Source organism: Sceloporus undulatus, chromosome 2, assembly GCF_019175285.1.
Source record: "Sceloporus undulatus isolate JIND9_A2432 ecotype Alabama chromosome 2, SceUnd_v1.1, whole genome shotgun sequence".
NCBI classification, from domain to species: Eukaryota; Metazoa; Chordata; class Lepidosauria; order Squamata; family Phrynosomatidae; genus Sceloporus; species Sceloporus undulatus.
The window spans coordinates 138,414,656-138,441,460 of NC_056523.1; the positions used below are offsets into that span (position 1 = coordinate 138,414,656).

The window sequence follows — 26,805 nt, forward strand, 5'->3', positions numbered from 1 at the left end:
TTATTTTTATATTATATGATAGTAATATCTTCTAAGTATTTGTGATGTCTGTCTTCCATCAGCATTCAGGGATTATGTTTTTCTAAAAAATGATGCCCACCCTCAACTAGCCTTGCCCTGGGGCTAAAGAGGAAATCAACCTTTGACATTATTAGTGTCTGGACTTGAAAAGCACACAAGGACAGGCTGTTCTACTATGCAGTATGACTGGAAAGCCAGAAAAAAGCAGCCACCTGGAAAGTGTTGACCTCTATTATTTACAGTAAGATCAACAAGAGCAACATAAGTTACTACCTGGACTTCAGAATAACAGCTGCCGTCAATGAACATGTAACAGTTTAACATAGCATGTAGTAGTCTGCTACTGAAAACACTAAAAAACAAACAAACCCCAGAATCAAACAAGTATTCTTAACTTCTACCTGGAATTTAAATATAATTGGATGAATGGTGATTTTTTTTTTTAAAAAATGTGATGTTGAGTGTACTACATGGTATTGATAATAATGGCTCTCTAAGCCAGTTTGGTGCAGTGGCTCAGTGTTGGGCTACAACTCTGGAGACCAGGGTTCAAATCTCGCTTGGCCTTGGAAACCCACAGAGTAACCTTGAGCAAGTCACACCTTAGCATCAGAGGAAAACTTTGAACCAATCTTGCCAAGAAAATCCCATTATGGGTTCACTTTAGAGTCAAACATTGTTTGCATGCATTTCTTCAAGACCTTTGTAAACTCAAGTAAAAGGAAAATGCCGCAAGTGACCCTACATTGCTTCCAGTATTTAGTGTTATGTAAGTGGAATATATATTAGAACACATGCTTTGCATGCACAAGTACTCCAGTTCATTTATTTTTATTGAGCTTTCAGGAATCAAACATGCAAGTAGCAGGTAATAAAAAAGATTTCTAAGGCTCAGAAGAGTCACTACCAGTCAAGAAAGAGAACAATATGCTACATAAACAATTGACTCAGTTTGGTAGCTCCATACAAACATTCCATAGCTTAAAGTCAGTATAGCAAATGCTGCACTAGTATGCTGTTGGTTCACTGATATTATTTGATCAACACAAAGCAAAGCATGTTAATGCAGTGCATGCAGAAGATTAAGGCAACAACACAATTCACCTTAGATGGCTACTGGTCCCACTGATATGCTATAGATGCAATCCTTCCCAATTTTAAACATGTCCAGAAGATATGAAGCCTATCAAAATCCAGAATGTTTTCTATCATTTTCTTCTATGGTTTCTTGTAACGTCTAAGAGATGAAGACGTCTGGGAGACTTCAAAGCCTTGACCACAAATGTGTATGTATTTAGTTTGTCCTAATAAAAACATTTCCCAAGGATTTTTGAAATGAACTAACATTGCTTCTGCTTTAATGCGTACTTCTTGCCTCTTCTAATAGTCACATGAACTATACAGTACAACAATTATAAATGGAAGAGGGAGCCATCTCTTTATATTCATAGATTATGTTTACAGTATACAGCCTGAGAATAATAAATCTATACTTTCCGAAGTGTAATTACTGTACTGACGTCTATTACATTTGGACATTTAAACTATCCACATGATAATCCTCTCACCTTATCAGTGTCTTTATCTCAAGATTTCTCATAACGCATGTCAAATGGCTTTAGACATGTCAGTTGGGTTCAGAGAGAGATGAACAGACTAGAAAAAAGTAGTAAAGAAATACTGCCACTGCATGGACAAAGAAGGTACAAAGCCACTGCTTAACTTTCAAATCCCAGCTTTTAAGGCATTCACAGGTGTAGCATTGGAATCACACACATGTTTTAAGAAAGGATTATCAAAGCTCCTTTTCTTGATATCTTGGTGCTCGAGACACATTTTGGAAAGGAAATGGCTGCTAAGGGTCTACAGTAAAATAGCTTGACGTATGAGGTGGAAAATAAGCTGCTTGCATATCTTCAGGCCATTTCAAGGTGGTGCGACAGCTGGAGAAGCATTCTAGAACTGGGTAGCACTAGCAACTATCCATCTACATTGGGGGATGGCTCCAGAGACATGGGCACGCTCTGCAGTATTTCATTCACAAGTACTTTAAGGAGGTGACTGCCTACATGGCTCTTGGCACTAGTTATTTATGATGTGATAAGGGTGCTTTGATGTGTTTCTTAAAATATAGATTTTGGCTGAGCTCCTATCTCAAGCCAAGGGGCTGTGAAGCCCAGCAGTTTACTTACCGTACAATGAATTCTGGGACATCAAGGTGATGGGAACCTAGCTCTGCAAGGGGGCTAAGAGTGGAGCTCCACCTGAGTGCTGCCCAGTAAAACTGCTGTGTAAGGAGGCACTGGAAATCTCTTTGTGCGATGCCAGAAAAATAGTTATGCTGGCATAATCCCTATTCTTGATGGTGTAATTTGCCTTTATATTTACTATGTTTTAATATTGTTTAGTCTAGTATACTCATTTCAATGTCTATATTTATGAGCCCCTAACTTGACTTGGGTGCAAAACACAATGCAGAAATAATCCAAGTCAAGACCTGTTTAAATGCCCTGGCTCAGTGCTAGGGAATTCTGCCAACTGTAGTTTACCATGGCACCATAGTTCTCTGACAGAGAAGGCTAAAGCTACAATTCCAAAAATTCCCTAGCATTGAACCAGAGCAGTTGAAGTGGTTTCAAACAGGGTTATTTCTGCAGTGTGTTTTGGACCTAAGATTTAGAAACTTTATAGTAAACTGCACTGATCCCAGGGATAGATCATATAAATTAAATGAAAGGTCAATTTTAATACCATAATAAAACACTTAATTTGCTGACAAAAGCAGATGGGCAGGTGTGATTAGTAGGGATAGTGGCAGCCATAAAGCAAACTTTCCTGCCTTCTTAGGGTTGAAGTACATGTGCCTTGAGTGTAGAATGTGTACAGCCATAAGATGTGTACATGACAAAAGCCAAGCTCATATTCCACATGTGTGAAATCTTAAAATCATAGAGTTGGAAGACCACAAGGGCCATCCAGTCCATCCCCCTGTAGGAACTCTCAATCAAAGCATACCCGACAGATGGCCATCCAGCCTCTGCTTAAAGACCTCCAAGGAAGGAAACTCCACTACACTCCAAGGGAGTGTGTTCCACTGTCAAACAGCCCTTACTGTCAGGAAGTTCCTCCTAATGTTGAGGTGGAATATTTTTTCCTGTACTTGAAACCATTGTTCTGGGCTCTATAAGGCTCTATACATTGTTATGGATTGTGAAAGCAAGGCCTATTTGAATACAGGCTCAAATTCATCTTAAAAAAGTTTAACATACAGTGAGGAATATAAATTCAAGTCAGAACAGATAAATGCTAGTAAGGTCCCGGGGCATGATTAGTCCTATCTAACATGCTTCAGCATAAAAGAGGTGGGAAGAGAGAAAGCTGGCAGCACCATTCAGACTAATTTATTTTGGCATGGGTTTTCTTGGATTTCGATTCTATGATTCTTCATATATGTCAATGGAGTACAATATTAATGCCACTGCTAATTAAACAGTTAAATAGGTGGGGGTGATCAGAATGTAATAGGATACAGAATGATGTAAAATTTGATACTGGCCATATACCTTTGATGAGTTCTGTCAGATGATACATATCTGTCAAACAGCTGGGATTCTCCTCAGAAAAGTTTTTTTAATTCAAGAGAACTAATTTTCCACAGAAGGAGGATGTCTTGCCACCACACCTCACAGTACAAGGTGTTGGTTATCACCTTTAAAGCCCTAAATGGCTTGGGTCCAAGCTATCTCCGGGACCGCCTTCTCCCCTACAATCCTCCCCACGCACTCCGCTCCTCTGGGAGAGGCCTACTTCAGCCACAAAAATCGAGGCTTTCGAATACCTCCCAGAGGGCATTTTCCATCATCGCCCCCAGACTCTGGAACGGCTTGCCGGATGAGATCCGTCTACTTACATCCTTAGACAGCTTTAAAAAGGCTGTTAAGATGGATCTCTTCTGGCAGGCCTTCCCAGAATAGAGAATCCGGCCTTAGAAAAACGTCTGGGAAAGATACTGCTGCTCCCACTAATTGTTTGTTGGTATGATGTTGTTGACCTTCTGGTCAGTTTTTAACTTGTATGTTTGTTTGTTTGTTGTTGTTTTTTATTCTGTTTTTTAAATATTGCATTGGATTTAATACTTTTTTAAGGAGGGGAGGGTACCAGGGATTTTATATGTTTTGTATTTTTAACTTTGTTAACCGCCCCGACTGTTCTCAGAGGGGCGGGATACAAATAAATTTATTATTATTATTATTATTATTATTATTATTATTATTATTATTATTATTAAACATACCAGCTGGTTGACAGATTGGTATGCGCTCATACATGTACAGCCAGTATCACAAATCCATATCAATTTGTACCCCATTATAAGCTGAAATACCTGTGGCATTAATATTGTACTCCATTTCCACAACTGAAGAAATGGCCTGAAATTCATGAGTGCTCGTGCTAAAATAAATCAGTTAATCTCAAAGGCACCACTATGTTCTTTCTTCCAACCGTTCTTTTTTTTTTTTTTTTTTTGCTGAAACAGACTAGCATGGATATTCCCTTGATAACATCTTCCAGTTTTTTCATGTTCTAGATGGAGTGGGCAAAATGTCCCCCTCCAGGGAATTAACTATTCCATCCCCAAATATTTCAAAGCAATTTTTTGCCCGAAAATTCCCTCTAGGGCAGGCCTGCACAACATATAAGTCGGGGGCTCCTTTGCCATTCTGCCTCCTCCTGAGGAGAGGACCATGAGGAGTTGGAGGAGGACGAGGAAGGGTGAACGCTTGCCTTGCAAGGCTCCTCCAATGCCTTGCTTTGTCCTGAGGAGAAGGCCAGGTGGCAGAGGACAGAAAACATGCACTCTGCAAAGCTCCTTTGCTACTTGGCTTTCTCCCAAGGAGACGGACTAATGGTGGAGGAAGATGAGCAAATGCTCACCCTGCAAGGCTCCTCTTTTGCCTGGTTTTCTCCTACGAAGGTTGGACAGCAGAGGAGGAAGGCCAGGTGGAGGAAGAGAAGGGCAGGCAGGGCTCCTCTGCTGCTTGGCCTTCTCCTGAGAAGAGGGCCAGGAAGAGGAGGAAGATGACATAATTAATATTTAATTAAAACCTGAACCTGTGGTCTGAAGAAGTTTAGCCTATTTTAATTTTGGCAAATTGTTGAGTTCTGCTCTAAGGAGTGTGGGGAACATTCCCACCATATAGTGGGACCACCCTGGGCCATTTTGAATTGAAGAAACACCATTTTTTATAAAATAGGAAGACAACAGAAAGTGACTTCCACTCACTTCCTGTTGTTAATAAAACACTTCTCCTGGACATAAAATGGCCCAGGGGGCCAAAAACAAGGAAGGGAAATGCTTCCCTTATCCTTAGCATTTGAGAAGAATAGTAATTTTTATTTTTGGTAGGAAGATTGGTGGCGGGTGGGGGGGCACTCCAAGGTCTTCTGGGGGCACTGCAGTCACTTTCCCTTTCATAGTTGCTCACCACCCTTGATCATGGTAATCAGGATACTGATTACCAAAACTCCATAATAGTCTGCAGACAAAACAGCTCAACCAAACACAAAATCTGAAAAAATTCCAACTTTGAAATGCTTCTGGTCCCCACCGGTATTAAACAACTGAATATTAGGATTTTCTTTTCCTTGTCAACTGCACAGTTAAGAAAATGGCAAGTATAATTATAAAACTGGCACTGAACACAACATTTCCCCTGAACTAAAGATGCCTTCAGCATCATGGCTCATGTGCTACATTTATCTCATTATGTGTTCATTCTTTATTAAATACAAATCCAACCTAGTGTCAAGCACTGTAGAAATTTAGATAAGTACACATGTCATCTCTCAAAATATGGTTACACAGTCCAATAGGAGACCTGGTAACTCCTTGAACTACACCACAGATACTACAGATACAAAAAAGAACAATATATTTATTAGAGCAGAGCATTAGAAACATGAACAAATTATTTCATACTCTGATGAATTGACTTAATTGCCTCTTTTAGTACTTAATGTTTGAGACCACTTGTTTTCAGAAATCCCATGCACCACCCCAAAAAGTTAAAAAATGGCTTGCCAATAACAGAAGATGCAAATGATAGGCTAAATCATACTATTAAATTGTACAGTGTATTCCCATACCACCATAACACTCTTCCAAATACCTTTAGGTCATCTGCCTCAGGTTTTTCAGTCTCTGAATCGTCATCTTCCTACAAGACAAAGAATTTATAGGATTAAGCTTTAAAAGGGGGAGGGGGGAACGGCTCAGCAAATTCTTGAATGTGTGGCAAGAGGCTTGCATTAAAAATCTCAGTTTCACCCTTAAATTCTGCTGAGCTGTTTTCATAACCTCTGCCCCACCCCAATAAAAAAAATCTATTAATATAAAAGACAGTATATACTATTAATAAGTAAACAGGTGTTGGTAGATTCTAAATGTCCATATAACATTTGATTTCTCAAAAAATAAAGCAAGACAGGAAAAAACAAAAGCTTTTGTTGTGAGACGATCATTTTTTTGTATCAATGAAGATATGATGAAAGACAAGGCCACAAACACGATCTAGCACAGTTCCAAGTCAGCAGAATGCACCCCTCTGAAGGAGATAATTCAAGATGTTGGATATGACAAAACCAATGTGAACTGATAACATTAACTGTAAGCCAATGTTAGCAGACAAGCATTTCCATAAAGCTGCATAACCAACCAGTAGTTTGACTTACATGTTTGCTGCAGAACTATTCTGCAATTCTTTCAACAATGGACATCAACTTTCACTATCACCAGTACACTTTTTTTTATTTTTTTTCTACAGACAAGGTAGTCATAGCAGCTTTTCTGCTTGGTGTCTATGCTAAACATTTTCTTCAGACCGAGAAGAAAATTCAAAATCACAGCTGTTTAGTTTTCTCCCATTTTTAGTAAAAAAAAAAAGTTGATTATAGTTTCACTGGAATCTCACTTTACTTTTTACTACAATACTATGTTACTGAAAAATTAAAAGCACACTTATTGCAAAGATTATTTGTTCTTAAAAGTCAAAGATCCCACTTATGGATACCATTATTCAAAACTAAAGCTAATGCCAAAATAAATTTTGCATAGAGATATGCAGGATTAGGCCCTAAACAGGAAAACTGATCACCTTGCACTGCAGCATAAAAAACAAAACCACCATAGAAATAATGCAGAGTTAAATAACTCAAGGTTAAATAACCTAGTGTCTTCCAGTTATTTTGAACTATAGCTCCCACAATCTATAACCAATGTTCACAAGGGCTGACTGTAGGACAGAAGAGGCTTGTGACAAGGTATCATCACTTCACATTTCTATCTTCAGATCCTAGGGAAGCACTGAAAATCCTGAATCAATATCTCAGTTCAGTCTTGCCATGGATAAGCTTAAAGGAACTTATTTCACACAAAAAAGACTGTTAGTTAGGGATTCTGTCAGTTAGGGGTGATAGGTTGCACCACCTGCCCTAGATCGGACAGCACTTCCCTTAAAAGGAAAATTTGCATTTTCCTGATTATCCCAACATTATTGGATAGCTACAAGCATCTTTCACCAGGAGCCTCACTTCTTCATGCCATCAAATCAGATTATGACTTGATTACTGCAGACATCAATATATATGGCTGCAATTCAGTACAAAACCTAGTCGTCAGAACATTGGCTGGTGTAATTGGAGCACATCTACCACTGGTTATTCATTCATTTCCAGATTTAAGTTCAACTCCTACTATTGACCCTTAAGGCTTTTACCAGCATGAGGCCCAGTTACCTCAAGGACTGCTTTTACCCATGAGCCTGTCCAAACCTCAAGAACAATTTTAGGCCCCTGTTCTCTGGCTGGGGGGACTTAAGGACTGGGTCTTCTTGGTAGTGACATCACAGTTGTGAGACATCTGATAGGATCTCTTATTTACAGCTTTTTAAATTAGACATAGAAACGATTTATTCAGATAGGCATTTTGCATACAATCTTTTCTGCTGTTTTAATTGATTTGCTCTAGTTCAGTTATATCACTATTTTACTAGTCCTACTCTTTAAAAGATTTTAAGTGTTGTTGATGCTCCTGTGTACATGCTGTGCTGAAGATATTTTATGCAGAAAAAGCAGATAGGAATGAAATAAACAAAACCAGATTCTGATGAAGTAAGAAAGGATGTTCTTCAGCCTTTCAAGTCAATTTGTTATTTTGTTCTTACATGTCTTCCAGTCAACTCTGTCTTATGGTGACCCCCTCTTAGGGTTTTCTTGGTGAGATTTAGTCAGAGAAGATCTGTCATTGCCTTTCTCTTAAGCCGAGAGTGTGACTTGCTACCCAATGGGTTTCTATAGCTGAATGGGGACTGAACCCTGGTCTCCCAGAGACCTAGTCCAGCACTCAATCCAATATATCACACTGGGTCCCTTCAAAACAGGGCTGACTATAATTCAACTTTATAGTAAAAGTGATTTACTGAAATGCTATTATTTATTTAAGGCTTGTTCTGGAGCTACTTTGCTACCCTATTTGTAGTGAAATTAGGACTAGCTTCAGGCATTTACTTCTCTCTCGCCAGTAACAATGGATATATTGATGAATGCTTGACAAAAAGTATATAGAGGTTATTTGAATCTTTATTGTACAATAAGATAGGGACATTATCTGGTAAGTACAAAGAGGAAACTGGTGAAGAAATAAGACCTACTTCTGATTTCACTATACATAAAGGAACATATCTGACTATAGTGGCCCAGTTGCACCTTAAAAACAATGGTCCAGCCTACCACACTAGTAGTGCCAACACTTAGTCATAAGATTGTGAGATCTTTAACTACTTCCATCTACTGAATGCAGATTTCTCATTTTCAAAAAAAATTGAGCAAATATTTAAAGTCATTCATTTGGAAACAGAACTTAGTTCCTAAGGATCCTATTAATTCTGCATTTACAATCAGTTATATGCAAGCAATGTGTAGGTAAATGGTATGCATAAGCAGATAAAAACAACACAGATACAGAGAAGATATCACATGCTCCAATAATATTTATTTTGCTTTTTGCAAATTAGTAAAAGTCAATTTATGTTCACAAAATTCTAGTTGGAAATAACTCTCCAAAACACGTTATGGATGATGTACTATATATGTGATGATTCCCCCCCCTCCAAAAAAAAATCTTTGTCACCATAAGCTATTACAAATTGCCATTGCAATATCTAGCAATTTTACAACACAGTTTAAGGATTAACTGTTTAACATTATTCTCTAAATGCGAAAAAATATTATTTCAAACCAAAAGATCAAATCATACTCCACTTTTGAGGAATTACTGTGTACAGCTTAAATGATTAGAACCTGTCACACATAATACAAGTAGGCAGCAAAAAGATAGAAAAAACTACTTTTGTCCCACACCATTCTTTTATAGAAGATTTCATACAGAAGGGGAGAGTGGGAAAGCCAGTTAACTAATACAGCAATTTAACCCATCTGTTTATGAAAGCACCAAATAGTAATCTTTTCCATTTTCAAATTTCCAAAGGACAGAGATAAGGCATCAGACTATTGATAGAACACATGATGTAAAAGCATATCCTTTTAGCATACCAAAATCCACCATCTGAGACTTTCCAGTCAAATTTATTGAAATAAAAGACCACCACTTCCTTGACCCTTCTTAGATTTCCTTACAACTGGCTGAGTATGTTATAGCCCTGGAGGTAAGGAGGATTAAGTTTGTGTGCTCAGGTCTCTTCCAGGCAAATCATAACATATTTTGAAGAGTCCCGATACATTCCATATCTGCCACTTTATTTTCCCAGCCTGGCAGGTTCCAGGACATTAGAGTGGGCTCTCACCATCCGTGGATCTGAGCATCCATGGACAGCAAGCCCCATCATTCTCAACAGGGATGCATGTGTGTGGCCATGCAAGCAGTCATGCGCATGGTGTGACACCATTGGAGATAATGGGACTTGAGGTCCTATGTTTTTTCTTATCCGTGAGGGGGGCCTGGAACATATCCTCTGGCAATGCGAAGGGCTGACTGTATATCAAATCGTCTATGTTTTGTGTGTAATCAATTGCAATTTTTAGTTAATGATTTGAAAGGCTCAAAATTAGTTCTCTGACAAAAATAATTATTTCTACTGTACTCTTGACGTTAGGCCTATTTTACTTTTTAAGTTTCTAGAAAAGGACTTAGGCCCGATCTAGATGGGCCTTTGGAGCGCCCGTCACGTGCTAGGGGTTGGCCAAGGGCGCACCGCCCGTACGCGCCTCGCCCGTACGCGCCTCGCCCATACGTGCCTCGCCCATATGTGCCACACCCCTAGCACGTGACAAGGGCATCAAAATGGCAGCACCCTATATACACAGGCACTGCCATTTTGACACTATGGATGTTTAGTGTCCACACGTCACACCCCATAAGGATGTCACGAGTGCACCATTGGCGCACTGCGACGTCCTTATGGCACTGCAGAAAGAACCCGCTTTTTGCGGGTTCTTTTTGCGGCACGAGGGAGCCGCGCAGTTTGTCAGCTGTGACTCCCTCACGCAGCAAAACAAGGTGTGGACAGACCACCCTTTTTGGGTGGTCTGTATCCTGCCTTAGTTACTCTAGATATAACTTACTGTTTTGACCTGGCCAAATATATCATTTTTCATTTGACAGCCAATGTATTTGTTCTTGTTTTCTTGTCTATAAGATACTAACTGGACATTATTTGGTCATGTAATAAAGAGAGCAATTTTATAATTGTGATTCTTTTATCTTCTTCCACTCCAGTTACCATTTCTAAATTGCTTTTTTCTCATTCTCTGTAATGCAAGTGGTGGAGGATTAGGATACCAATGACAGCACTTATTTTGTGGCTGCTTCTCTTCAAACATCAGGTCTCTGTTAGTGAACATATGCAATAGAGACAAAATTTACACCACACATCAGGGTCTTGAAATGTCACTTCTTTGCTATCTCTTTGTCCACCCTGAGATAGACACTTGTAGAAGACACCATTGCTTAAATTCAGAGCAGCCCCCATAGCAGAATGAATTTCTGATAAATATTCTTTTGCAGATATCGTTGCTCTACCTAATTTCTTCACTAGCCAGTTATGTATACCCATTGGCCATTTGTTTAAAGACATTTCCATGTGCTGGCAATAATTAGGAACAGATCTTCAATTCACCCTTTTTTGTGGGGGGATATTTGGGATGTTTTCCCACTGCCCTCTGAAATTTTCCCTAGTCTGTCTTACTGTATGGAAAAGGTAGGGAGCCTGCTTGAATTATCCAAATCCTAATTTACAGATGACCTATTGGGGCTTTGTAATGCAACATTTGGTAGAATATAGTTGTATATTGTTCAGAGAGAGAAACAGTATGTGAATACTAATCTAGATACTCATCTACTGTCTGGAATTTTGGATGACAATGAGTAAGACTAAGAACAGAGGCTGCTTTATTATTACTAGAACCTTGTCCATTTTTACTAGCTTTAGGATAGGTTTCAGAATTCAAGTTCCAATACTCCATAATAACATTTAATTGCTTTATTGCAGAGCTTATGGGTGATTTGACTGCTTCTGGTTTATCAGCATCTTCATAATCTTCCAGTCCAACAGTGACCTCCTTTTCTTGGATTAAAAAAACTGGCCCGGGGGGGGGGGGGGGTGTACAGCTGAAATCTTAAGCATTACCAATTCAACTAATATTTCTATAATAGTTTGCTCAGCTAAAAAACACTGATCTCATAAAAGACCAACATGAGGGGGTTTATAATTTGTTGCTGTTGAGTCAGGTTTGCTCATCTTTTCTTTAAGTGTATTTACTGTTTCTTTATATGAAGAGAACTGTCTTTGTTTAGATGATGAAAGATTTGACTCAGCCAAACCTGAGTTGATGGACCAATTTATAGCACTTTCATTGGAGGAGTACAGAGAAGAGTTTTCTGCCTAAGTTCCATCATCCTTGACCTCAACTGTTACACAAACACTCTTTAAAGAGCCAAAACTATAAGCCGGAGGTAGATCTATGATCTTTTGATCCAGCCACTGCTCACTTACTTCAGATTCCTTTTCATCCTTTACTAAACCATAACAGTCTAATATTGATTTCTGGACAAAACTGAGTACTGTAGTGTACTTTCAGCTGAGGCTTTTCTAAACTAGGCCCAAATAGAGATCATGCTAAGGTACAGATGGTATATAAAACAAATTGTTTTATCCTCCTATACTATACACCTTGATACTTATGCCTTTAGAAATATTTTTAAAATTTAAAAAATGTATCTTAATATTAAAATACTAAAATAATCAAAATACTAAAAATTGTCTTCAAATTCACACCACAATAAATTCTAAAACTTCATAGATAAAATGAGTTCTTGATTCTTACTTTATCAGCAATCACATCTGGTCAAAGGTAAGTAGAAAATGACCAGTCCCTTAATGATTATACTGGATTGAGTTATTTTTCTGATAGGCGGCCTTTTATGTGAATAAACTCCTTCACACAGAATGAATCATGAAAGTTGTTAATCTCCACAGTATCCCAGTTTCATAAAGTCCAGGAACACCAGCCCAAGTTCGCATTCAAGTTTCAGTCAAAACCCAGTGTTTTCTAATTTCTTCTTCTCATCATCTGCATTTGGGAAATTCTTCCCTTGTGACAAGTATGACCATTGCAGTTTTCAGAAAATACAGGTATGAAAATTTAAACAGAAGGAAGAATTTTAACTTGTGCCACTCTGTAATAAGGTAGCTTATTTGTTGTTTCCACAGTGGAAATAAACAAAGGATGCTTCAGCTTCCAGCCCCAAGAATGTAACTCCTCCAACATTTAGGCAGACTAACTTGCTGGGTTATAGGTTTTTGTGGGGTTTTCAGGCTATGTGGCCAAGTTCTAGAAGAGTTTATCTTTGCTGGGTTATCTTTGTTGAACTCCTACCTTTGTTCTCTTCACTATTAGTTAATTCATTCAAGTTCAAATTTTCCCAATGAGAAAAGCAAAATTATCAGTTGGTTGGCCACAATCGTCTTGAATTACATGGCATGCAAAGTTTTTTAAAACAGAGGTGGTCATGAGGGAGTGAAACACTCATTCCATCATCTGCCCTGTCTTTGTTTTAAGCAGAACACTCTAGCATACCAACAGGGCTTGTACAGACAGAACAAAATAAAGCTGCCTTGGGTCACTTTGGAGGTATGCTTTTAAAATGACATGTATCTTAAGAGGCCAGAAGTTGCGTTCCAGACCTTAGAACTGGAGCGAGGCTTTGGCGTGGTTTCTGGCCTCTTAGGATACATGCATCATTTAAACAGCATACCTCCAAAGTGACCCGAAGCAGCTTTATTTTGGCCTGTCTGTATGGGCTTAATATATAACTTGTTGTCTTTGACATCTTACTCCATAAAGATCACCTTGCTCAGTTAGAGAAAAAGATACTTAAAAGCTTTTGCAGTTAATCTAGAGCACATGTCACTTATACTAGCCATCTTGGCATGCACTCATAAACATGAACAGTTTGAGGAGTAACCACAGACATTGTTAACTAGAACAAATGGATATCAAAGATCCTGGTATCAATTGAATCACCAGATGTTTGCCTTTTTTGTGGGTGGGGGTGGAGAGACATTTTAATCTAGCAACCCATGAACACAGACTCCTTAGAAATACATTCAGAATAATCTGCATAAATAGGAAAAACAAAGAAGGGACAAGAAGCTAGCATGTTTGTTTTACATTCTGCACCAGAAAACACAACAAAGATGCATCTAGCATTAAAATAGCAAAAATAACACAAGTACCTACCGACTGCCTGCTGTTTTCATCGTCGTCGTCATCATAACCATCTTCTTCACCTTCCATTTTATTAAAGTCATCTTCTCCATAGCCTTCTGAAACAAGCCCTCCTTTTTCTTCTAGTGCAACCAAATTGAGGAAGAAAAATAATTAAGAGTCTCAGTACTAATTTGATATCCCAGTGGTAATATAGGCAAAGGAAGAATACTTAACTAAAATACATCTCCTTCTCTCTCTCTCTTATAAGTTGGGTGATAGAAGCCAGTGTATTTGTGAAGGCCACAAATATGCTGCATCCCTCATAATTACAGGTCTAAATTTAGGGACTAACCCCCCCCCCCCCCCTTTAAATACTGAAGAGTATGTCTTCTAAAAAATTAGGCAACATTAATTACACATAAAAATTCCTGTCAATTCTTGTTAAGAAATAACAAGGGGTATTAAAACTGTGGGTATGTAAATTATACAGCTTGAAAGGGAAAAGTTATGAACCCCTCAGGAAACCTTAGAAATCCCCACAGCACTGTTAGGAATGCTGGGAGTGGGGATGGGGGGAGAAACACTTCATTACTTGAACTACTAGTTTAGTATTGAACTACTAGTTTAGTTGAAACCTAGGAGGGCAAGCATCCACTGGAATAGGAACCACTGTAGCAGATGGAATAATAGCCTGACCCAATATAGGGCAGCCCTGTCTAGTGAAAATGACATCCCTTGCTCACTCAATACTCATGAAGCCCAGTAAAGAACTTGAGCAATTTAAATGTTAGTGACTTGAGTGGACAAGGTTCAAGCACCCTTAGTGTTACTTTGCCTCATTCTGACCTACTCTATGAGGTTTTTACAAGGATAAAGAGGGAAGAGGATAATTAATTACGCAGGCTCAAGCTTGATTAAAAAAAGGTTGTATATAAATATGGGTAAAAACCCAAGAATGAAGATGAGCCACAAAATACCATCTTTTGCTCCACAATCACAAAGAGAAGGAAGGTTTTCCCCCTCCCCTCCCACCCTCTCCACCTAAAAGTGGGCAGAAAAAAGATCCCCCTCCACTGCAACCTTGGAGCTCAGTGGAACAAGGGGAATTCAAACACCATATTGGCCTGGATCAGTATGCTATGGGATCCTGTAGCACCTCTGAGGCTGAGGCAGAAAAGGAAGGCAGAACTTGGTAACATAAGCTTTCATAGACTTAAGTGCTACAAAATCCCTTTGCAGACCAAACCAGGGGTAAAAGACACACAACCGTGTTAGTCTGGAATATCAGAATGCAAGGGGATCTTGTACCAGCTTTGGGATCCTTTGAGCAAAAGTGGTTGTTGCATTAATTAATAAACAGTAATAATAATAATAATAATAATAATAATAACAACAACTGTTTCTTACCCATCTATCCCCATTAATAGCGGTGGGGAACAGCAATTAACACATAAGCAGGATAGATTAAAAAGATGCCGACTTGAAACACACATCAATGTAAAAAGACAAATAAAATGAGCACATGTTAAAACGATCCACACTTAGTTTTTTGTGGGGTTTGGGGGCTATGTGGCCATGTCCTAGAAGAGCCTCTTTCTGATGCTGACGGCATCTGTGGCTGGCATCTCCACATTGTTGCTGTGGTTGTGTGCCTTCAAGTCAGTCCTGACTTGTTACGGCAGCCCTATCATGGGGCTTTCTTGGCACGATTTGTTCAGAGGGGATCTCCCTGACTGGATTTTCTGGCACAGCTGCAAGACTACGTCTGCAAACCCTTCCCTTAGAATCCAATAGTAGTGGCTTCTTGGCACAGGTCCAGGGTGGAGGGTGCTTTTGTTTGCCTTTACCTTCACCCACTTAGGCGAGCCCCTGGGGAAGGAGGCCTGACCCCAGGGAAGCTCCCCATGGAACGACTCCTCCCGCCCAGCTCCCCTCCCACAGGCGCCGCGAGGGAGAGCCCTCCTCGGCAGACCCGGCCAGGCCCGCACCAACGGCCTCCCCAACGGCCTCCTCACCGTTCCCCGCGCCTCGCTCGCTGCCCGCCCCGCCGGCCTCGCTCTCGGATTCGGGCTCGGAATCTTCCGCGTAAACCGCCAACGAAGAAAGAACGCTCTTTTTCGCCGCCGCCATTTTCCCCCTTGAAGCGCCGAGACTTCCGGCGCGAGAGAGTGACGCACGCAACGCGCCGAGGGCGACGGGAGGGAGCCCTCTGGTCTCCATGGCAACCAAGCAATCCACCCTCACAAAATGGCCGCCGGGGCCTACTAACGGGGGTCTCACATCGCCCAGCCATAGCTATACCTCTCTATCTATTTGGGGCTGCGGGTAGAATGGTGAACAAAATAAAACAAACGGGGGGTTTTGGCTCCAAGAGGGAGGAGGAAATGAGTGGCGGTCTACGTCATCAACCCGCGACCGAACGTCCGAGGAGGTTGGAGCTGCCTGTCGCCGGGGAGTGAGCATGCGCAGACGCGGGGCCCCAGGCTGCGATGGCGGAAGGAAACGGGTTTGGAGCGCTGAGAAGGAATACGCAGCCATAGTTCCCTCAAGTTTTGGAAGAAGTAGCCGTGTTAGTTTCTTGCAGCATAAAAAGGAGGGAAGAGAGCAAGGAGGGGGGGAGGGAAGGTCACCGGCCTTTAGTTTAGCCTTCCTGGGCATCAGCCCACTTCTCCAGGCGCAGGAGGAGAGAGTGATGCTACCCCGGCCTCAGGAGGACGCAAATCATATGGAGACCGTTGTGGGGTTGGGTATAATGGAGTCCAGGAGGGTGCAAAGCGTGTCCCTTGCCCTACCTTTTCAAAGGGCTGCCTGTGGAGGGGCAGAGTTCAAAGCCATAGCCATGGTGTCAGTCTGTAGAATCCGTAGTAGTAGAGAGACCTCGCAGCCCCTTTGGGACTCACCGAAAGAAAGAACTTGGCAAGATCTCCTAGACCTCAGTCTACTTCCTCAGCTGCACAGACTGAAGTCCATGAAGACTCATACTGCCAACTTCTTTCTTTCAGAGATATAGCAGTGCTAGTCTGTAGACAGATCTTGTAGCACCTTTGACACTCACTAAATGGAAGAAGTTGGCAGCATGAGGTTTCGTAGACTGCAGTCTACTTCCTCAGGTGCATTTGGTGGAGGGAAAGGCAGGGACAGATACAGTATGTATGTGATACATGCATGCCTTAGGTATGTGAGAATATGGAGATTCAGGGCTTTCATATCAGCCAGTTAGTGTGAGGCTGACCATATTTCCTTGTCCAAATCCAGTTTGAGACCGCTTTAACTGCCCTGGCTCAATGCTAGGGAATTCTGGGAACTGTGATTTTGTGAGACATTTAGCCCAGGATGCTAACAAAAGTGTTATTCCATGAACCCGTTGAGCTAACAATTATTCTTCAGTGACAGAACTCATACGCAAATTTTGGGAGATTTAGAGGAGGGGCTGTATTTCACCACAATCATACCATGAATGTTTCTCCAATTAAGTCATGTTATGCAGCAAATTTCGGTTTTTCAACACCTTTTCATAAAACTTCTCACACTCCATGACACATTTTTTGGGGTATTTTTTGGTTTTGACAACCACAATTTCAAATGGGGATCATCAAACCATATTTGCAACATAACAGGGCATTTTTTCTTGAGAACGGGACAAAACTGACATATTAAAACAAGGGGATTGTCTGGAAATATCAAAAAAATGATACTGTCCCATTTAAACTGACATGTGTGGTCAGCCTACTTAGTGTTCCTGCATTAAAGCAACAAGGTTTCCCTGGGTTCAAACCCTTCCCTACGAAGAGTCCTTTTCTGGCATGTGCAGGAGGGAGGACTCTTGTATTAATACATATTGTGTGCACCATGCACTTAAAATAAAACAACTGTCCTGCTTCAGGGCTCCCTGGGGGAGTGACTGGTCTGTCATGTCAAAGCAGAAGGGTATTGGGAGTCTGTGAGGAAAACAGTTTCTGTTAAGGCTACTTTTAGTCCCTAGGGAACACTTCTCATACATCGGTTCTGCCAGTGCCCTCTGACAGTTTGGCTCTGGAAAGGCATTTGAGAGGTATAATAAAAAATAAAGGTGAAAATGAGAGAATGGATAGTATTTGGAACTTGATGGTTAGGTTGCAGAGTAATTGTGGGAGCTGGGCTCCTTATCTCTGTCAGAATCACTCCAGTTTCATTCCTCCCTCCCTTAAAGAGTGTGAAATTTGGGTGAGTTAAAGTGAAGATTTAATTCACTTTAATTAAAGTGGTGAACATCAGATGGATTAAAGTGTTGCCTTATAAAATTTGAAGATTCATTTTTAAAAGCAGTAACATAATGAAAAGGCTACCATACTGATGCACTGGAAGTAAAGGGAGGGCCAGTTCCCTGTAGGGAGTGTTTAGTTTTCTAGCAGGCCAAAAGCTATTAAAAAGTGTTCATTACTAGATGAAGAAGTGTAGCTGATACAGTGACTGTGTAAAAATAAAAGTGATGCTTAATCAAAATGAGATAGATCTTCAACATGCTGTCCAAACTGCCATTTTAAAGAACATTGCACTCTGATGGTAAAAGTTTCTTGTGACAATGCATGAAGCATAGCAAAGAAAATAATTACATGGAAACCCTCTCCTTACCCCCTCCTTTGAATTATCTCCAGTTATCTCCTTGTAAGATGAGTAGCAGTTCTTCCTCAAGAGTAGACAGAGTTCATCAGACTTTGAAAAAGATCTTTGGATTTGACTCTTTCAAAACCCCGCTACAGCAGAGTGCAACCTTAACTGTGGTGAAAGGTAAACTACAAGTGTATTTCTCTGAAATCTATAGTAAGGCTGAAAGATTTAGTCTTTTCCTTGTTCTTGTCATGCTTTCTAAAACTCCAGGTTCTGCTAGATGTAAAAACATAACAGCAAACAAAATTCCCGGTCATATTACCATCATGATTACAGAGTGAATAACACTGTTGAAACCTTTGTGCTACTGAATGTAATCTCAGTAATATGAAGTATTTTTTGTTATGCTGTACAAATTCACATTGATGGCAGAGCCACTCAACTTGATGTGGTATCTAACAGAACCCAAACAAAGACCATAGTAAGGTTTTGGGGTCCTGTCCATCTACAGTTTCAGGTACCTCCTAAACAAACACTTGTTGTTTCAGTTTTTCTCTCTCTAGGATGCACACTTTATGAACCAATAGTAACTAAGCATAGTTACACTTGCATTGATATGCTGAATGTTTTTGTGCAATCTTGGGACTGATTTTTAAAAAAAACTTCAGATTTTTTGGGGAGAAATGTGGATTTGGGCCCATTCATGCCAATTTTACATGGGAATTGGTGTGAACCAATTTGAAAGATTATGGGTACTACCACTTCAATTCTGGTTTTATTCAAATCGTAAGCAAAATAATGAAACCTGGCTTGATTGGATAACTTTTCTAGAACTTTGTAAAAAAAAATTTAATATTGTGAATGCTTCACTAACTTTGCAGTTCAAAGGATATCAGTGCATAATTCCTCTTAAATGTTGAAATTTATTTCCAAATAAGTGGTATGTGGTTTTTGCTCTGTTGGCTTCTGGTGGGAAGAGGAGTCAAGTAACTTCTAGAGAGCAGTTTCTCCACCCCTCTCCTAAGTGTCTGTATCCTAGTTTTCTCTGGTTATAGAAAGTCCTTAGGTTTGAAGAAAGGTCCTAAATATGTTTGCTTAGAAATAAGTCTCACGGAGTTCAGTGGTGTTTGCTAGCGAGTAAATTTATATGTCTGTGCAGACATAGTTGTTTATGAACAAGTCTTGTGCCTGCACACATCATGTTTTGTTTTGGTAAAATGCAATTAGTCCAAATTAATTATACACTTGTCCCTCCATATTTGCTAGGGTTAGGGGCACAAGACCCCCGTGAATATGGAAAAACTGCAAATAACAAAAACACCATGTTTTTACCTGAGATGACACATCTCTAGGAATCTCTAGGTCCTCCAGTGCAACTCTGTGGTCAACAGACACTAACCATAGGGCTGCACTGGAGGAGCTACAAATGCCTAGTAGAGTATTCTCTCTAGGAATCTCTAGGTCTTTCAGTGCAACTTTTAGTTAAAGTTGACCATAGAGTTGCACTGAAGGACCTATTAATCAATTTCGTGAATAACCAAAGCCGCAAATATCAAAGCCGCAAATATGGAGGGATGAGTGTAATTTCCAGTTACTGTATATCTAAATTAGGGAAACTGGGAGTGGATGGGTGGGAGGTCAGATCCAGGCTTAATAACTGAAATCAGTGAGACTTGTATTAATTATTGCTTATTTGACTAGTAGATATCAGTATTTTAAGTATCTTTAGTGTGTTGTAGTGGTTTGAGTGTTGGGCTATGACTCTGGCGTCATAGCCCAACATTCAGATTCCTGCCTGGTCATAGAAACCCATTTTGAGTTGGCTTGGACAAACCACACTCAAACAGGGGGGGGAAAGCGACCCCCCCCCCCCCCCCCCCGAAGAAACCTGCCAAGAAAATCTCATGATGGGTTCACCTTAGGGTCTTTATAAGTCGGAAGTGACTTGAAGGTATTCAACAGCAACAAGATTGACTGTGGTGCGATACAGATCACCCCTTTGCACCGCTGTCTGAGTGGCTTAAGAGTGCAGTGTTTTCACGATGCAAGCTCTGAAGGCAATTGGAAGCTGGTTTTATGCCATCCGCCTGTCCACACTTGGGCCCGCTTCCAGGCACTTTAGTGATGTGCCATGCGGTTGCCACAGCCCCAATCCCACTTTCTCGGGGGGACTTCAAGCCTCTCCTTTGGAGCAGTTTGTTTTGCCCTTGCGTCTAAATTAGACCCTAGCCTACCATATTGAGGAGGGAGCAAGCTTGTTTTCTACAGGAAAAGAGATTCCACCTCAACAAAGGAAGAACTTCCTGACAGTAAGGGCTGTTTGATAGTGGAACACACTCCCTCGGAGTGTAGTGGAGTCTCCTTCCTTGGAGGTCTTCAAGCAGAGGCTAGATGGCCATCTATTGGGGATGCTTTGATTTGATTTCCTGCATGGCAGGGGGTTGGACTGGATGGCCCATGCGGTCTCTTCCAACTCTATGATTCTATGATTCTTAAATAACATTCAAACCTAGCCTGGATCGTAAATCAGCCTCTTTGTTTTTTAATGCTGCTTGAAGACCAAGGGTTACTGAGGCCAGCCTCCCAGGAGGATATCATGACAGGAAAAAGACCAGAGGGGAATTAATTGATCAAAGAAAGAGTGGCTGTAAGAACATAATCCCTTCCCTGCCTAATAATAATAATAATAATAATAATAATAATAATAATAATCTGCTCCAAATATTGATTATCCTGAGGTTGCAGAACCAAAGATAAACATGTTCTTACCCCATCAGCCAGAGAATTAAGGGTGCTGTTTTTGAGGTGTTCTGCTGTTACCTGTTGATTGTGAACTGCCTTGAGAACTTTTTGCTTAAAGGTTGAATTATAAATTATCAAACAATGAGCAACTTGAGGTGGTTATTAGAATAGTTTTTCTTGTTCCAAACCTGGTAACCCTAGTTTCCCATTAACATCGATAATAAAAAACTAGATGATCTGAAGGCATTGTGGCTTAACACTGGGTTGACAGGGAAAGAGAGCAACAGAAGGATGCCTGTGAGCAAAGGACTGTGTATAGTTCCGCCTGTCAAATATTGATTCTTTGTAGAAGGAACCAAAGGCAGATTACTTCGTATAGGTGTGTTTCTTCCAGCTGGAGTCAAAACCTAGTAAAAAGATATTTAAGAGTTTTGCTGTTTCACATATGTTTGTGTCTGTGGCTCTGCAATGATTTAGGCTAATAAACTGGTTTGGGGGCGGGTTGGTTGGTTGGTTGTTGATCAACTTGTGCCCTTGATTGGCCATGGACAGAAGTGTCTGTTTATTGGATTTTTCTACTGTAGGGTTTTTAATTACCAATAGTCATCATGTACTACGCAGTCAGAATTATGTTTAGGCTGATATGCTATAAGTACTGTCTGTTTTGCCATAGAACACTGCATCCAGAACAGAATCCTGAGAACCACTGAATTTTTTAAAGCCTTGAACACTGCATTATTGCCTTTGCAGGGGAGAAGGATGTCTTCATATGCATGCCCACTGGGGCAGGGAAATCCCTGTGTTACCAGCTTCCTGCAGTCATTGCAACAGGCATCACCATTGTTGTTTCACCTTTAATTGCACTGATTCAGGTAACATTTTCTGTTTTGTAAGGGAATGGATTCTGTGGAGAGATGAGACGTGACAGCTCTCTCCACACTACTTGCCTCATTCAGTTGTCAATGAAAAAATCTTTGTACATTTTGTGCAAGTTGGTAAAAATTGAATTTGGAAAAAATATTTAAAAGCCAAGGAGATGTGAGAACCCTGGCTCATTGAGGATGAGCCTGATCACAACTAGTTGAAGTGGAAGTATCTAAACTAACTGCATATCTGTTTTGTGCCCATGAACAGCTGGTGCTTTGTCTTGTTTCACTCTGAACAAGGGAGAAAAGAATTCAGAGTGTATTTGATGGGTTCATTCTCTGGCTTGCTTGGGTGTGGGGGGAAATGTAGTGTCAGTTGCTGCTGGGTTAAAGCTTTACTTTAAATCTATCAACCAAAAGTGTGGTTTTTTTTAGTAAGCAGGAGCACTTGGGTAATAAGCACCAGATTGCTGCTTGTCCTCATTAAGTTCAGTTCCTGCAATTTCCCTGCCCTTTTGAGATGTTGTATTTCATTTAAGAGAGTAAAAATCTGAGATATCTGAAACAAAACTGATGCCTTATCTAAATTACCTTGTCAGCTAAATTTGATTCAGTAAGTGTAGTTTACTACTATGTTGATATATCTGATGTTGATACTACTGTTTTTTAGTGGGGTGGGCAACAGTTGCCTTACAGATATTTTTGGACTGCATTACCCATAATCCTTATCACTAGGATAACTAAGGCCCGTTACAGACCGCCCAAAAGGGGCGGTCTCAGGCCGCTGCCGGTTGCAGCGTAGAGGAGCTGCAGCAGCCAAACCGCGTGACTTCTCCGCGCAGCAAAAAAGGAGTGCGAAAATCGCGCTCTTTCCGGCAACCCGGAAGAGACATCGCAAGTGCCAAAGTGCACACTCGCGACGTCTCTTCCGGGTTGGGACGTGCGGACGCACAGCGTCCGCTACATCAAGATGGCGGCACCCATCTGTATAGGGCGCCGCTATCTTGACATATCGGTTATGCGCGAGGGGCAAGGCGCATCCGGAAGCGCCGCCCCTCGCGCATAATCGCGGCGCAAGGATGGCGCCTCTTAGGCCCGTCTGTAATGCGCCTAAGACTTGAAGGTTTTATCTCAAGAGAAAAAGTGACGTTGTCAGACTCCCTATAGCCATAGCTAATGTGGGTAATAACACAGAGGAAGTTGGTCTTAACAGTGGATTAAGTCAGTTATTAATTTATTTAAAATAATTTAGTCAGCCCTCCACATTTGCGGCTTTGACTTTTGCAGATTTATTTATTCACAGATTTTATTAATATGTTCTCTCTAGGTCCTCCAGCATAACTCTGCTGGAAGTTGAACATAGAGTAACTATGGAGGACCTAGAGATTCCTAGATAAATCACTTTTGTAGTGATTTGAAGGTCCTCTAGTGCGATTCTGTGGTCAGAATCCGGCAGACGTTGATCATAGAATTGCCTGGGAGGACCTAGAGATTTTTAGAGAGGTGTTCTCTCAGATAAAAAAGTGTTTTTTTAATAGCGTTTTTTTCATTTCCACAGGGGTCCTGTGCCCCTAGCCCCAGCAAATGTGCAACTCCCTCTGTAAATGGTATGGAATAAGTAAAATAGTATGTGGATGAGTTTTGAAAAGTGCAAAACTAGTAAAGCCATTTATCTCTGTATTGTTTTCATTTTGATTTTCTTTGAAATGTCTTGGCTGTTTTCTCACAGGATCAAGTGGATCATTTACTCTCACTAAAAGTCAGAGTAAACTCTCTTAACTCCAAGATCTCTGCTCAGGAGAAAAAGACCATCCTAACAGATTTGGCAAGTGACAGACCTCAGACAAAGCTCTTGTACATCACACCAGAGATGGCAGCTTCCTCCTCCTTTCAACCCACCTTGGAGGTTTTGGTGTCTCGCAACCTTCTCTCCTACCTGATAGTTGATGAGGCTCACTGTGTTTCGCAGTGGGGACATGACTTCCGACCAGATTACTTGCGGCTTGGCTCCTTGCGTTGTCGCATACCCAACACACCGTGCATAGCCCTCACTGCCACAGCTACTAAGCGTGTTCAGGATGATATCATAGCATCACTTAAACTAAAGCTCCCTGTTGTCACTTTCAAGACACCATGCTTCAGGCCCAATCTGTTCTATGATGTGCAGTTTAAAGAGCTCTTAAAAGATCCTTATGAAAACCTGAAGGATTTCTGTCTGAAGTCTCTTGGGAACCCGAATGTTTCAGGGGTGAGTTAAATCTCTAAGAAACTTCAAGTTTTTTGTCTTGCAATAATTCTAGGTAGCTTACACTCTAAGACAAAACATGGGAATTGATTTTTCTTAGAAGTTACCTTCTTGGCACAGTGTGAAAAAGAGGGTTGTGTGGGGGAAAATAGGTCAGAAGCCCTAGCTTGCAAGTCATACTAAAGTTTGAATTTCTGCATAGTTTACTTGCTGGCAAAAGAACCTAAATGAGAATGAAAGGGCTGCAGTTTGGGAACAGTAATCTGCAATTCTCCAAAATTCTGATTTATTGTTATGAGCAGCCATGACCATTATCATGTTCTTTTAAAAATGTCTGCACTCTGTGTTGCAAATTTAAACAGGCTGTCAATAACAGAGTGTCTTTCACATCTCTCATTCATACGGTTAACATAAATCAGTGGAGATTATTAGACGAGAGCAAAGAAAATTGCTCCCGTCCTTACCTTTGGTGTTCATGCGACTGGGTGAAGTTTATCACACACACACAAACATGCACTTATCCCTTTCTTCTCCCGTCCATAAAGAGTAATGGGCCCATCATTTGGTATTAATGGAAACTCCATTACTCTTTATGGATGGGAGAAGAACTGGATAAGCACCCAGGGGTGTGATAATCTTCCCCCGATTGCGCGAATATCACAGGTTAAGGACAGGACAAGGATACTTTGCTCCTCTGTGTGGTAATCTCCGAAGCCAACATGATGACAGGTAACAAATGTCATGCAAACTAGAGCTCCATATTTCTCCCAACCAAGCCAGAATGTATGCAAAATTAAACTCTGGCTTGGGATTCTGACTTGTTAAGGAGCACAACAGTCAGAAGCCTCAGCTTGGAAGTCATACTAAAGTTTAAATTCCTACTTAGTTTACCTGGTAGAAGGAGCCAAATGGGAATGAATGGCTGCAGTTTGGAAACTGTAATCTGCAATTCTCCAGAATTCTGTTATAGACAGCCATGACCATTGTCATGTTTTTTTTTTTAAATGCCTGCACCCTGTGTTCAAATGGTAATGATCAGACACACTGATCTGTAAATTTTGGCTAGCCTTAGCTGCCAGCAGCTTGCCTGTCCCCTTCAGCAATGCCTTACGTATTTTTAAGTAAGTGTCCTACTTTGTTCTGTGTATTTACTCTCAGGTAAATGTACTTGGGATTACAGTGTTTCCCTAGGAGTAGATTACATTGAATTGAGTACTCATGGAAATGATTTTGTTGTTGATCTTCTTGTTGTGAAATATGTCAGCTGGAGGCCAGTGATGAACCCGGAGCCCACAGATAGCCTTCAGTGGTTTTCCATACAACCTGTGTGGGTACCCAACTCTTCCCCCACTTCCACTCTAGCACTATTTAATAATGTCTGGATTTACTTGTATCATTTTAATTGCTATTACCTATTCTCCACTTGTGCAGGCTTACTCTGGCTGTGGAATTATCTACTGCAGGATGAGAGAAGTCTGTGAACAGGTGGCTATCGAGCTGAGCTACAGAGGGTTGAAAGCCAAGGCATATCATGCAGGTAGTGTAAGTTGTATTGCTTTGAGCAATTCTTTATTCAATGTGTAAAAGAGTTGCTTTGTTTCTGTTCTAGCTTTAGAGAATGGTCAGTTAACTTCTGGCAACTGAATCATAAAAAAATTTTGTGCTTTGTCTGAAAGTTTTGTCATACAAGGCCATTTTATGGAAACCTTGTGGCATCAGTGGTAAGAATCATATGACTGTTTGGCTGAGTGTATATTAGTTCTTACACTGCTAGGGAAAGGGATGAGGAATGGCCTATATTAGAAGAAACATCTCTTCTGTATTTCAGCAGGCTTGCTTACCAATATCTTTATTTCTTGGATAGCCATGTTTTATCCTACATCGAGCATTGTGGGCTGAGTTTTGCCTGGTGCTGAAACTCAGATGATAGGTGGAGAGGAAGAATAAGATGTGTGGTGTACAGCATGATAATCATTGCTGTTACTAATGATTTCTCTGAGACAGTTCTCCTGTGGCACCATTTTTTTTTTTGTTGAGATCCTTTTGTGCAATTTTGGGGAGTTAAAATCGATCTAGATCTGACTAAATAAAACTGTCTACTTTTAACTGGACATGAATAAAGAAAATGCCTTCACTTTGGAGCTTATTGGTTCCTTTTTTTAGGTGCCTAATTATTTTTATGGCACATTCTTTGATCTGTTTGGGCTAGTAAAGCAAGCCCATGGAAAGATTTGTGAGATACTGTTACAATGTACTTAAAAATACTAAGTGGGGCACTCACCAGCAAACACCAGTGGTGCTGTGGTGGCCAGAGTCAAAAAGACAGAGTGGTTGTCAAGGAAGACAGAAAAAACTTTTTCTGTCCCTATTTCTAAAGAAAAGATGCCACCTCCTCAGGAAACGTTTCCTTTGGTGGCAGGCCATGATTTCTAAGAACACTCTTGGAACACAGCCTTGGCAAACTGCAGCATTTTGCCAATGCAACTTTCCCAGAACATGGGAAAGGATCCACTCAGAAGCAAGTCACTGGGAATAGGCTGCCGGGGAACTGTCTGCATT

The 26,805-nt window shown here is 40.7% G+C and overlaps 2 protein-coding genes across 4 annotated transcripts in view; one reads left to right on the forward strand and one right to left on the reverse strand.

Moving 5' to 3' along the window:
• Nucleotides 1–15,963, reverse strand: part of LOC121921566 (SAP30 binding protein) — a 107,024-nt gene extending 91,061 nt beyond the window's left edge. Inside the window, exons 1-3 of one of the 2 annotated variants that reach the window (XM_042449812.1) lie at nucleotides 15,822–15,963; nucleotides 13,837–13,943; nucleotides 6,192–6,239 (exon numbers count right to left, since the gene is read on the reverse strand). In XM_042449812.1, the coding sequence (XP_042305746.1) occupies nucleotides 6,192–6,239; nucleotides 13,837–13,943; nucleotides 15,822–15,936 (270 nt within the window). In that variant the 5' untranslated portion in view covers nucleotides 15,937–15,963. Of the gene's footprint in view, nucleotides 1–6,191; nucleotides 6,240–13,836; nucleotides 13,947–15,821 lie in introns of both variants that reach the window. The other variant, XM_042449811.1, reaches the window with a different exon arrangement.
• A 98-nt stretch (nucleotides 15,964–16,061) lies between these two features.
• LOC121922112 (ATP-dependent DNA helicase Q5-like) overlaps nucleotides 16,062–26,805 on the forward strand; it is a 43,935-nt gene continuing 33,191 nt past the window's right edge. For both annotated transcript variants that reach the window (XM_042451072.1, XM_042451073.1), the window contains exons 1-5: nucleotides 16,062–16,375; nucleotides 18,441–18,573; nucleotides 21,886–22,007; nucleotides 23,731–24,249; nucleotides 25,678–25,783. In XM_042451072.1, coding sequence (XP_042307006.1) covers nucleotides 16,268–16,375; nucleotides 18,441–18,573; nucleotides 21,886–22,007; nucleotides 23,731–24,249; nucleotides 25,678–25,783 — 988 coding nt within the window. In that variant the 5' untranslated portion in view covers nucleotides 16,062–16,267. The remainder of the gene's footprint in view (nucleotides 16,376–18,440; nucleotides 18,574–21,885; nucleotides 22,008–23,730; nucleotides 24,250–25,677; nucleotides 25,784–26,805) is intronic.